General features: G+C 52.4%; 1 protein-coding gene across 1 annotated transcript; it reads left to right on the top strand.

Moving 5' to 3' along the window:
* The first annotated feature begins 4,658 nt into the window (after window positions 1-4,658).
* On the top strand, window positions 4,659-11,995 carry ACR (acrosin). Its single transcript, XM_061124156.1, has 5 exons — window positions 4,659-4,729; window positions 5,721-5,927; window positions 6,145-6,428; window positions 10,785-10,930; window positions 11,456-11,995. The coding sequence occupies exons 1-5, from the start codon at window positions 4,662-4,664 to the stop codon at window positions 11,993-11,995; spliced, it is 1,245 nt and encodes a 414-aa protein (XP_060980139.1). The 5' UTR covers window positions 4,659-4,661.
* The last annotated feature ends 209 nt before the right edge of the window (window positions 11,996-12,204 follow it).

Below are 12,204 nucleotides of genomic sequence, written 5' to 3'. Positions count from 1 at the left end.
TTCAGATCTTCTCCCCTTGAGCCAGCTGCCACCAGCCATTGATGTGGCAAATCCTGTATGGTACCTGGTGGGCAGGGTAGTAGCTCCCAGGAAGGGCAGGGGCACCTCAAACAGTGACGGGGGAGGCATAGCGAGGCGAGTGGACAAAAGAGACCCAGAGGGAGCCATGAAACGAGGAGACTGCTTGACTGAGGGCTGACAGAGGGCCAGAAACCACGGAGGTGGGCCATCAGGCCAGCTGGGCACCTGGTGGTGTTCTAGGAGGGCAGTGCATGCAGAGCTATTCCACTCCGGGTCGAGGTGGAGTATGAAGATCGCACATGGCAAATGTAGACCTCGACTTAGGATGGGGCCTGGGTGAGGCCTCCAGGGAAGCGAGAAGATCCCAGGAAGGATAAGAACGGTGGATGGAGTGAAGCCTTGTGTGCAGAAGGGGAGTGGACTCGGGTGTCTTTACCCAGGGCGGGCAGGAAGGCAGAGCAGCTCTGAGAAGCTGGTGGATGTCAGGAAGGCCTGCTCAGGAAGGCAGAGGCCCTTGTGAGACTGAGATGGCACCTTGTGAGACTGCCACTGGCAGTGGCACCTTGAGAGAGGCTTGAGATCTGTCTAGAAAACCCCACAATTTCTAATTTTCATATTTTCACGTTTTTGGCTTCATTTTCGAGTTGGAAACTGTGGTTGTCCCACAGAAGTGGCCTAGAAGGAAGTGGGGACCTGGGAGGGTCCGAATGTGGAGGCAGAGGGGGGTCTCTGAGTCCTCCGTGCCCAAGCACTCTGGCACCTGGGGGTCGGTCTCCTCTGAGCTGCATGTGGTACCCCGTGTCCGGGAACCGGCCCCGGAACTTGGGGCCAGTCCAGCAGGCACGGCAGCGGGATCATGGCATGGAAATGGCATTGCCATGCTGGCCCCGGGTCCTGGGGAGAAGATGGATATCCTATGGGTCAGAAGATACCTCAGTGCCTCAGAAAATGAGTCAGAACCTTCAAGACCTGGGTTTGGCGAGAGAAGCCTTGATCAGAGAAGCAGGTGGTGGGATGGCAGAGGGTCATGGCGCTGAGTGAGCTGCAGCCTCCCAGTGCCTCTGGGCAGACACTTTCTGACTCAGGACGGTGGACTCCCTGCCTCCTCCTGCCCCCTCATGACCTCCGAATGTCCCAGCTTTATCCCCTCAGGGGCCCTAAGCATCTCACCAGCACTCTGTCTGCAGTCTGGAGCAGAGAGCGCTTTGCAGGTGGCCCTCACTGCTGACCACCCTTCAGGTCCTGTGGGCAGCTCAGGGCACTGAGGCTGGATGGATGAGGAAGGTCCTGCTCTGCAGGGAGAATCATATGCTGGAGAATAACAGGGTGGGTGGGAGTTAGCAGGATGGGAGAAGTGAGGCGGGGCAAGTGGGAGCCGGCTGGGGCTGGGCTGGGGGTGGGCATGGGATGGCCCAGGGTGGGGCGTGCAGAGGGAGCCAGGGCGGGAAGGAGGCTGAGGAAGCTAGGGGGGCTCACGGGACTGGGGAGGGTGGAGCTCGAGAACTGGGAGAAGGAGCCTCAGGTTGGGGAGACCCCTTGCCCTGCCCCCCGTGCTGGGAGCTCCACCTTGGCCTGAGCCAAGCCACCAGGAGCCACTGAGACCCCATCCTGTGGTCCCAGAAGCCTAACTGTCCTGTACCTTCACATCTCTCCTTTGCTCTTCAGAACAGTGTGGAGAAGGCAGACGAAGTCACTCTTCCATTAGATTTAACGACACAACTAAACCCGCCGCTCTGCATGTCTGACACTGTGGCTGGGAGCAGGGACTGGAACCTGTTTAACAGTCAGAAGTGGCTGCTGCTCTGCAGAGTCACACAATAGTTTTCTTCTAAAATCTAGACACTGGATCTTCAAACTTTGTTATTGCATAACGCCTAAATGTTTTGAAAATCTGGGTACCCCTTTCCATTTTGAAGCTTTTATCTTACATTTTCATCTTATATTTTAAAAAGCTGTCAAACAAGTTTGCAAACGTTATGATTTCCAGAAAATTGTACATATTGACATTTAAAATAAATGGTTACATCATTCTGTTACATGATTCACATGAATCTAAATACCATTTCAATTTTATGCCCATCAAAATCCTGTAAAAACACCTAGATAATCTTTAACAATCAAAACTGTAACGTCACCCATTGAATTCCTGCTGCCATTTCTTGAACTATATTTTCATCAGTCTTTTTTGATTACTTTATCAGGCACAATCTATTACTGAGTTAAAATAAGCAAGTTCTCAGGTAGATAAAATAGGACATTGCAGACCTTCGGATAGAGGAGGTGAGGCCACCTGCGATGAGAAAGAGACAGAAAGACACCTTGGAAACTTATGTATGGGAGAAGAATCCTCCTGAAACTCCAGTAGCAGACACAAGTCCTGTGACACTCAGGTGTGGGGAGTTAGAGGCCCCTAACAGACACGGCACCCAAGAGCCCTGAAACCGGTGGAGGGGAGACAGATCCACCCCCCCACACACACTCAGGGTGACATGCAGCAGCAGGGATGAAAAGCTTGTGCCGCTCAAATAGTTGATACTCTTGGGATCTGATTGCATTTTTATCAGGGAAATAAAACCTCTTGCCTGACAGGAAGGGAAATAATGAATACTGAACTCAAGTAAGGAAATTAAATCATCCTGCTCCTCACCAGGGGGTTAAGTCCTTGTCACTTCCTAGTAAATAAAGATGTTCTGGCTTTGTAATAAGAGAGACAAGACCTTCTGACCTGCAGGGAGAGTAGATTTGGGGACAGTCATGTAGAGAAAATGGTAACTTCCTGACAACGAAGTGCATGAGAGGATGTCTCTAGACACTGGAGAGGAAATGAGATGTCCTGACAATTAGATAAAAGAGAGGGAGATGCCTGATACCCAGGGATGAGGAGGGCTCACATAGGGAAGATGAGACATGCTTGGACTACAGCAGGAGAGAGGAGACCCCTTGGTCACTCAGAGAGAAGAGGCAGGACCTCCAGGTACAGAGCAGAAGAGATGAGGCATGTCAGGTGGAGACAAGACCCCCCAACACTCAGGGCCTGTAAGACCTGCTTGTGCTCAAATGAGAGGTACGAGATTTCATGGCCCTCAGATGGTGGAGATGAGACCTCAAGACTCTCAGGAAGGGCAGAGAAAGACTTCAGACAGGGGGTTGAGATGGGAGATTCGGACACTTACATAGAGGAGAGGAGACCTCGTGGTGCTCAGGTAGAGAAGATGAAAGCTCATGATTCCGACAGGGAGACCAGGACCTCCTCCAGCAGGAGCCGGGAGACTGCCTGGCAGTCAGGTGGGGACACGGGGACCCCTGCATTTCAGCGTGTCAGTTGAAGCCGCAGAGCACTCACAGAGGCGAGATGCAACCTCCTGACACTCAGAGGATGTGAGACTTTTTGGTTCTCAGGTAGAGAAGATGGGACAAAGGCACTCTCCAGTCTGAGGTCTTTGGCCCTGAGCCGGAAGAAAAGAGAGATCCTCACAGTCAGGGGGAGGAGATGATAGCTTCCATCAGGAAGTAAGATATATGCGACCTACTGGATGTCCAGTTGAGGGGGATGTGATGTGAAAGTTACATGAGATGAGAAATTCAGTTAGTTCAGTCACTCAGTCGTGTCCGACTCTTTGTGACCCCGTGGACTGCAGCACGCCAGGCTTCCCTGTCCATTACCAACTCCCGGAGCTTGCTCAAACTCATGTCCATCAAGTTGGTGATGCCATCCACCCATCTTGAAATTAGAACATTCAGTTAGAGAAGAGGCTCAGGTAGAAGAAGTGAGGTCATCTGACTATCTGAAATGCTTTGTACCTGGAAAGAGGACAGGAGGTGTCCTGACACTTGGATAGGAGAGGTAGGTGGTGCCTCGTGACCCTCACATAAGTGAGGAGTGACTCCTTGACATTCAGATAGGCCAGCTGAGACCTTGTGCCCAGGCACAGGTGCTAAGACTGCTGCTCCAGCAGGTAGAGATGTGACCTCATCATGCTCTTGCAGGGAAGGTAGAACTTTTAAACATCCAGGTAAGTGAGGTGAGCATTTTTCTGTTCTGGGATACGAGATGCTGTCTCCTGACGATCAGAAGAAGCCTTATTTCATGACATTCAGGTAACTGTGCTGAGAATTCCTGACACTCAGGTACAGAAGACAATTTTCTGCTTCGCGTAGGTCCCAGAAAGGAGGCCTGGAGATATCCAGGTAGAAGATATGAGACTTTGTGGACAGAAAAGTGGGCTTCGTAGTTCTAAGCTAGGGAAAGTCAAAATGGTCTTCAGAAAATGTGCTGAGAGCACACCCTTGGAAGAGGGAAAGAGTTTGCCTCCTGCAGGATTAAGGTCTGTCAGTCTGTAGAGCCTGACTCCCTTGAGCTGCTGACGTACTGGACCGTCTTCTCACAGAGGGGCTGAGCTGCCCCGCGGTCTGTGAGTTGGAACGGGACCGTAGTTACAGTTTGCATGAGGGCTGGAGGAGGCTGTGCAAGACGTCGGGAAGTCACTTCAGCATGAACCGCTTGGGCTGAAGTGCTCCCGCCTGGCCTGATTTCTGGAGGGTGGGGGGTGGGACGTCACCCTGCTGATTGGTCGGAAGGCCATGAAGCTTTGTGAGGTCACTGGGCTTCCAGGCCTGGCTGGGGCAGGAGTTTGGCAGAGATGCTGCCAACTGCCGTTCTGCTGGTCTTGGCAGTATCTGTGGTCGCCAGAGATAACACCACGTGTGAGTAAGTGTCAGACAACTTGGGGTGGGGGGAGGGTGTCTTCTGAGTACCAGACCCCGCCCAGACTCCCTCTGTCTGGGGCTCTGCAGGAGGCCAAGCTGGGGGCCTTAACATTCCTCTGGGTCTCACAGTGCCTGTGCCCCACATTGCCATTCGGACCTTCCCTGCTCCTACCATCTTCAGCCCAGAGCCCCCAGGGCCCCTGGCATCTAGAGCTTCCTCCCAAGAGGAACTCTGGGGCTTCTGCAAAGCACAGGCCAGTTTCCACCACCGCCCCCCACCCCCACCCCCGCCCCCCAACCAGTGACCGGCTTCACTGCCTCTTGAACATCAAGTCCTTCAGACCTTGGGAAGCACCTCCCCCCGGCCCTGCGCTGACCCCAGAGATCCCAGGGCATCCTCTTGCAGCACCTCGGGGACCCCCACTCCATGTGTAGACTCCCAAGCCCCCGAGGTACCCTGCAATCCCAGAAACTCCCTCCTTCTCACCAGCAACACAGAGCCCTGAATGTCCACCTCCGACCTACCCCGCGTGCCTCCCCCCGGGTCACTTCCACCTGCCCTGCTCTCCTCCTGCTGCCGCCCAGCCCAGCTCTGCAGCTCCAAGCCCCTCTGGCTCCTTCCTGAGCCTCCACCAGGATCACCCCCTTCACGCCCACGTTAGCTCCCTCTCCTGCCTAGCGATCTCCCTCACTGCTAGGGCCCTTGGTCTGTCCTAGCTGCCTGTGGCCCCTCTGTCCCCACCTTGTGACCACAAGACCCAAGAAACTCCCCCTTCTGAACATTTGCTGGAGCCCGTGGCCGCCTGTCCCGGTACGGCCCCCAGCACCGCTGCTCAACCACGCCCCCCTGGACCCCTACCCTGGGGCTGCCCCTGCTGGCCCCGGACCCCATGGCTGTTCCCCGTGACCAGCCTCAGGCCCCTCTCCCCGTGCTGTGGAGGCGCCTGGGGGGCCTGCTCTTGACTTGAACCGTGCCCGTGGTCTCTCCTCAGTGGCCCCTGTGGGGTACGGTTCAGGCAGAACCGGCAGGGGGGCATGCGGATCGTCGGTGGGCGGGACGCCGCCCACGGGTCCTGGCCCTGGATGGTCAGCCTCCAGATCTTCACCTACCACAACAACCGGCGGTACCACGTGTGCGGGGGCTCCTTGCTGAACTCCCACTGGCTGCTCACTGCTGCTCACTGCTTCAGGATCAAAAAGTATGTGCGGGAACTCGCAGAAGGGGTCTTCAGGAAGGCTCTTCTCAGAACCGGGCATTCTCCAAGGGTCTCAGTGCCGAAGGTCCCTGAGGCTCTGGGCCTAGTGGCAACCAGACTGTGGGGTTGACCCAGACCTGCTGGGGATGGGGCCCTCCAAGGGTCATGGTCACCAGCCAGTCCTCAGCAAGTGTGACCTGGCTTACCTCTGTGCCCACAGAAAAGTGACCGACTGGAGGCTGATCTTTGGAGCTAAGGAAGTTGAGTGGGGGAGCAATAAGCCAGTGAAGCCGCCTCTGCAGGAGAGATATGTTGAGAAAATCATCATTCATGAGAAATACTCTGCGAGCTCAGAGTCCAACGACGTTGCTCTCATTAAGATCACCCCTCCTGTTACCTGTGGGCACTTCATTGGACCAGGCTGCCTGCCTCACTTTAGGGCAGGCCCACCCAGAGTTCCCCAGACATGCTGGGTGGCTGGCTGGGGATTCTTACAAGAGAATGGTGAGTACAGACGGGGAAAACCCTGTCGATATGGTCTTAGGTGAAGGGGAAATACGTGGATGCCTGCCTGAGCCCCACCCAGCCCCTAGCCCTGTGCTGTGAGTGGATCCTGTCACTGTCCCCTTTCACAGCCAGAGAAACTGAGAGTGACGTTCCGTGTCCAGGGCCCCTCGCCAGTGGCTGGTGTGGCCACCAAGGGCGGCTGGGCGGCAGGCACAGAAGAGTGCCTCGGCATCTTTGGAACAGGGTCAAGGCTGTGCCTGGAGCTCCAGGGCTGCCTCTGGAGGTGGGAGTCATGCCTTGAGGCAGGCAGCACTTGGAGAAGGGCTCTGGATGGGATTTCCCTCTCCACGCCTCAGTTTTCCCATCTGTAAGTCTCATGGTCTCCAAGCTCTGCAGGTCCTGCACGGGGCCCCTCCTGGCCATCTCTGCTCCCCACCCTGGGCAGTCAGTCCCACCCGGATGTTACTGCGAGCATCCTCTGTAGACCGCGACAGGGGCTGCTCCTGGGTGTGACTTTCTGCGGGTCAGCAACCTGGGCAGCATGTTTCTGCCAGTGGGGCAAGATCGAGTAGAACAGGCCTCTGTACCTGAGCTGCACTTTCAACTTTCCGTAGGTGGGCACGTGAATTTTTACCAGTCGTGTCAGGGGTGTGAACATATGATTGAAATTGACTTAGCGGTCAATCGCCTTTGTTAATTGATGGAACATCTGTTTGTTGATGGAAAATCTGGGCCTCCTAATGCAAGGCAGATCAGTCATTTGGGCTTTAAACCTCAGTATTTTTTTTTTTGTCTTCTACTCTTCTCCTCTCTGAAAGTTGATTTTGGTTTCTGGTAGGACTGCTACCTGTGCCGCCCTAGGGGAAGGGTATCTCACAACCTCTTCCCTGACCTGGGGTGTCAACCTCTGTCTGGCTGCTGGTGTCCATGGCTCTGCCGTGGTTCCTAGAGCAAGCACACACTTTCTTTTTGTTCCCCCCCCTGGCCTGCCCTGCTCTGTCCACTTGTCCAACCTTGTCCTCGGCTTTCGGGGGTTCTTGCAGTCCCTGGGAGGCTGATCTCAGGGTTTCCATCCAACAACCCCTCAACCCCACCTCTGCTATCCTTTTGCTCAGGAGAATTGTAGGCTCCCATCTATATCCTGGACATCACACAAGGCCTCTTAGTTCTAGAATCACCTTAAATTTAATGGCGTTTCTATCCTTTTTTGTTTGTTTTTGCAAACCCATCTCCTAAAAAGTGAAAGTGTTTAGTCGCTCAGTCGTGTCCGACTCTTTGGGACCCCCTGGACTGTAGCCCGCCAGGCTCCTGTGTCCCTGGAATTTGCCAGGCAAGAATACTGGAGTGGGTAGTCATTCCCTTCTCCAGGGGATCTTCCCAACCCAACGATTGAACCTGTGTCTCCCAGGGCCAAGTCTTAAAGAAACCCCCAGGCTCCTGTGATACTCCTTCTGACCTTTCTTTATCTTGACCTACCTCTTCCTTGAACTCAGATGCTTTGGGGCCGGAAGAGTACTTTTGGGAATCGGTCTCTTTTTCCATCAAACTTTTAGTTTCTACAGGTTTCTTTTGGGCATTTGCTATTTAAAGCCAAGGTGTTGAGACTGAGAAAACTCTTTTGTGTTTCAGGACACCTGTCTCTTAACAGTGAATTGCATGGCTTTCAAGGCTGTAGGCTCTGCCATAGATTTAAAGGGTCATCTTAATGGCCAACAAGCCAGGCTTGTTCCATGCTACCTGTACCTAAAGGGCAGTGGATGTATGAAACCCTCATTGCTGCTTAGATGGGAAGGAAAAATGGGGGCTAAGGAGGTTGGGAACATAAACGAAGCCTTGCAGACACATGTTCAGCAGCCATCCACCGAATGCTTTGCTGGCGCCCTCCCCAGACCCGGTGCTCCACGGGCTTCCCTGCTGGCCTTATGCTCTGAGTCTGCCCCTTCCCACCTGTACTGCACACGGTGTTCAAACCCACTGGGTGGTGACTGGGCTGTGGGTGCTGCTGTGGCAGGGCTGTTGGGATTCTCCTGCCTGTGGGAACACGTGATTCAGAGGGTACAGTCTCTTGGGCTCCAGTTCAGTTCAGTTCAGTTACTCAGTCGTGTCCGACTCTTTGCGACCCCATGGACTGCAGCACGTCAGGCTTTCCTGTCCATCACCAACTTCCGGAGCTTGCTCAAACTCATGTCCATCGAGTCAGTGATGCCATCCAACCATCTCATCCTCTGTCATCCCCTTCTCCTCCTGCCTTCAATCTTTCCAAGCATCAGGGTGTTTTCCAATGAGTCAGTTCTTTGCATCAGGTGGCCAAAGTATTGGAGTTTCGGCTTTGGCATCAGTCCTTCCAATGTGTATTCAGGACTGATTTTCTTTAGGATGGACTCGTTTGATCTCCTTGCAGTCCGAGGGACTCTCAAGAGTCTTCTTCAACACCACACTTCAAAAGCATCAATTCTTTGGCACTCAGCTTTCCTTAAGGTCTACCTCTCACAACCATACATGACTACTGGAAAAACCATAGCTTTGACTAGACGGACCTTTGCTGGCCAAGCAATGTCTCTGCTTTTTAATATGTTGTCTAGATTTGTCATAGTTTTTCTTCCAAGGAGCAAGCGTCTTTTAATTTCTTAGCTGCAGTCACCATCTGCAGTGATTTTGGAGCCCAAGAAAATAGTCTGTCACTGTTTCCATTGTTTCCACATCTATTTGCCATGAAGTGATGGGACAAGATGCCATGATCTTCATTTTTTGAATCTTGAGTTTCAAGCCAACTTTTTCACTCTCCTTTTTCACTTCCACCAAGAGGCTCTTTAGTTCTTCTACACTTTCTGCCATAAGGGTGTTGTCATCTGCATGTCTGAGGTTACTGATGTTTCTCCCGGCAATCTTAATTCCAGTTTGTGCTTCATCCAGTCTGGCATTTCACATGATGTACTCTGTATATAAGTTAAATAAGCAGGGTGACAATATACAGCCTTAACATGCTCCTTTCCCAATTTGGAACCAGTCTGTTGTTCCATGTCCAGTTCTAACTGTTGCTTCTTGACCTGCATATCTTGACCTTGATTTCTCAGGAGGCAGGTCAGGTGGTCTGGTATTCCCATCTCTTGAAGAATTTTCCACAGTTTGTTGTGATCCACACAGTCAACGGCTTTGGCATAGTCAATAAAGCAGAAGTAGATGTTTTTTCCGGAATTCTCTTGCTTTTTGTATGATCCAATGGATGTTGGCAATTTGATCTCTGGTTCCTCTGCCTTTTCTAAATCCAGCTTGAACATCTGGAATTTCATGGTTCATGTACTGTTGAAGGCTGGCTTTGAGAATTTTGAGTGTTACTTTGCTAGTGTGTGAGATGAGTGCAATTGTGTAGTAGTTTGAACATTCTTTGGCATTGCTTTTCTTTGGAATTGGAATGAGAACTGACCTTTTCCAGTCCTGTAGCCACTGCTAAGTTTTCCAAATTTGCTGGCATACTGAGTACAGCACTTTAACAGCATCATCTTTTAGTACCTGGCCTTGGGCTTGGGCTCCAGGCCAGATGCAATGTTGGCTGCTCCAGCCACAGTGCAGGCTGGGGTTTTCTTAACCCCTGGTCATGGCCAAGCATCTGAGACTATAAAGGAAGTTCTGACCTGGCCTCAGTGGTCATTTCAACCACCTGTGCCCCTGACAGGTCTGCCTGTGTGTGGAGGCACCACCATAGGTCTGTTGCCTCCATATCTGAATAAAGATATGAGACACATGGGAGGGACTCATCCGCCCAAGTCCTACGGGTCCCGTCCACAGCTGGATGGAGGATAGAATGCAGGGGATGACCTATAGCCAGAATAAAAGGTGTGTTCTGGACTTGAGTCTAGAGAGGAAAATCCTTGGTGTGAGTCCAAGGTTCCCTACTGTGACCTTGGTAAGTGGTATTCCAATCTCCTGATTGGAGAAAAGGGGAATAACAGTTTCTAACTCATGAAGTGCCTGTGAGGAGTGAATGAGATGAAGCCTGTGTGACTCAAAGTAAGTGCTCAGCATGTCCTTGTTATAATTGTTGATATCACGGCAAACTTCCATGATTTCCACCCTTAACGTATATGACTCTTCAGCTGCATCCACCACCCTCCATCTGTCGTCTGTCCACAGTCTGCCTCCTTCCTGTCTCCTCCAGTTCCATCTCCCAAGGCTCATGTGCTCTATCCATTCCCTCCAGGAGTGGATAAGGAGAGGCCGGGGGCATAGACTTTCGTGGGTCTTAGGTTTAAATAGAGCATTTCAGGACGTTGGGGGTTCAGTGGAGGGAGGAAGGCAGGGCTTTCCCAGAACACATCTTCTGTAATTACTGACCACTGAGTCGCCTGGCTGTAGCCCGCAGGACATCACCTGTACTGCAGGAAGCACGCGTGGACCTTATCGACCTCGACTTATGTAACTCGACCAGATGGTACAATGGGCGCATTCGTTCAACCAACGTGTGCGCAGGGTACCCTGAAGGCAAGATTGACACCTGCCAGGTAACTCTCCACCGGGTGCTCTTGTGGACACTTTCCTTTTGGATCCCTGAGCAAATCTCCCTGGTCCTGCCTTCCACTATCTATAGTAACTGTGCGCTTGGGTGGTGACACACATAAGCTGCCCAACAGAGACTTAGTCACCATATTTAGAGCTTTCTTCCACCCTCACACAGAGATCATATCATCCAAACACTTCCCAGAAGAGAATGTTTACCTCTCTTCATCAGACTGCAAAAGGGTCAAATCCACTTGTATACACACGCTCATGTACCCATGTAAAACCATATACACAGACACATGGGTTTGTCTGTCTTCCCTAACAGTGCAAGAAAACCCATGAAAATCCATACCCTTCTCACAGCCACAAAGAAGTTGTTGGCACCACCTCAAACTTTGCCATAATTGCCTGCGTTTATGGCAGCAGGAGACCATGTGACTGCAGAAATTACCCTCCCAGAGGCTATGGCCCTTCTGGGCAGGGAAAGTGGCTCAGGCAGAGCGTGACTTCTGTATCCTTCTGGGCAGGGGGACAGCGGCGGGCCTCTCATGTGCAAAGACAGCGTGGAAAACAGCTATGTGGTCGTGGGAATCACAAGCTGGGGGGTAGGCTGTGCCCGAGCTAAGCGCCCCGGAGTCTACACGTCTACCTGGTCCTATCTGAACTGGATTGCCTCCAAGATAGGCTCTAACGCGGTGCACATGATTCAGTTGCCCACCACTCCCCCTGCTTCTACTCCAGTAGCCCAAGCGAGCCCTGGCTCCGTTCAGCCTTCCATTCGCCCACCGTGGTTCTTCCAACACGTTCCTCGACCACCTCCCTCTCAGCAAGCTCTTGCCGTGGCCCAGCCCCCACGTCCCTCAAACCCCCGACCCTCAGTCCCACCTCCCCCCCGACGCCCACGACCACCCCCACCGCAGCCTTCCACTAGGCCTCCCCAGGTACTCTCCTTTGCCAAGCGACTGCAGCAGCTCATAGAGGTCTTGAAGGGAAAGACCTTTCTTAATGAAAAGAGCAATTATGAAATGGAAACCACAGACCTTCCAGAACAACATGCCTCCTCCTGATCTGAACATATTCTCAACGGACCCAGTGAAGCCCTCACTCCTGAGGGAAAAAAAGATGAAATAAATGGATATAAATACAAATATAAATATATATACACTAAGAGATGCTTTCTGGACTTCTTCCTATATGCCCTCCCCAACTTAATCCCTCATCAAATCTACCCTGCCTCCATTCACCCTTGCATTGTATTAATGATGTTGACTTAAAA

This window comes from Dama dama, chromosome 22 (assembly GCF_033118175.1).
Source record: "Dama dama isolate Ldn47 chromosome 22, ASM3311817v1, whole genome shotgun sequence".
In the NCBI taxonomy this organism is placed as follows: Eukaryota; Metazoa; Chordata; class Mammalia; order Artiodactyla; family Cervidae; genus Dama; species Dama dama.
Note: the sequence above shows the minus strand (reverse complement) of the source record. Positions and strands in the feature narration are given on the sequence as shown.

Bases quoted from the DNA above. Each gene is read 5' to 3' on its own strand.
- ACR (XM_061124156.1), top strand. From the start codon at position 4,662: ATGCTGCCAACTGCCGTTCTGCTGGTCTTGGCAGTATCTGTGGTCGCC. The intron at 5,928-6,144 runs GTATGTGCGGGA...CTGTGCCCACAG, and splicing joins CACTGCTTCAGGATCAAAAA to AAAAGTGACCGACTGGAGGC. The intron at 10,931-11,455 runs GTAACTCTCCAC...CCTTCTGGGCAG, and splicing joins GCAAGATTGACACCTGCCAG to GGGGACAGCGGCGGGCCTCT.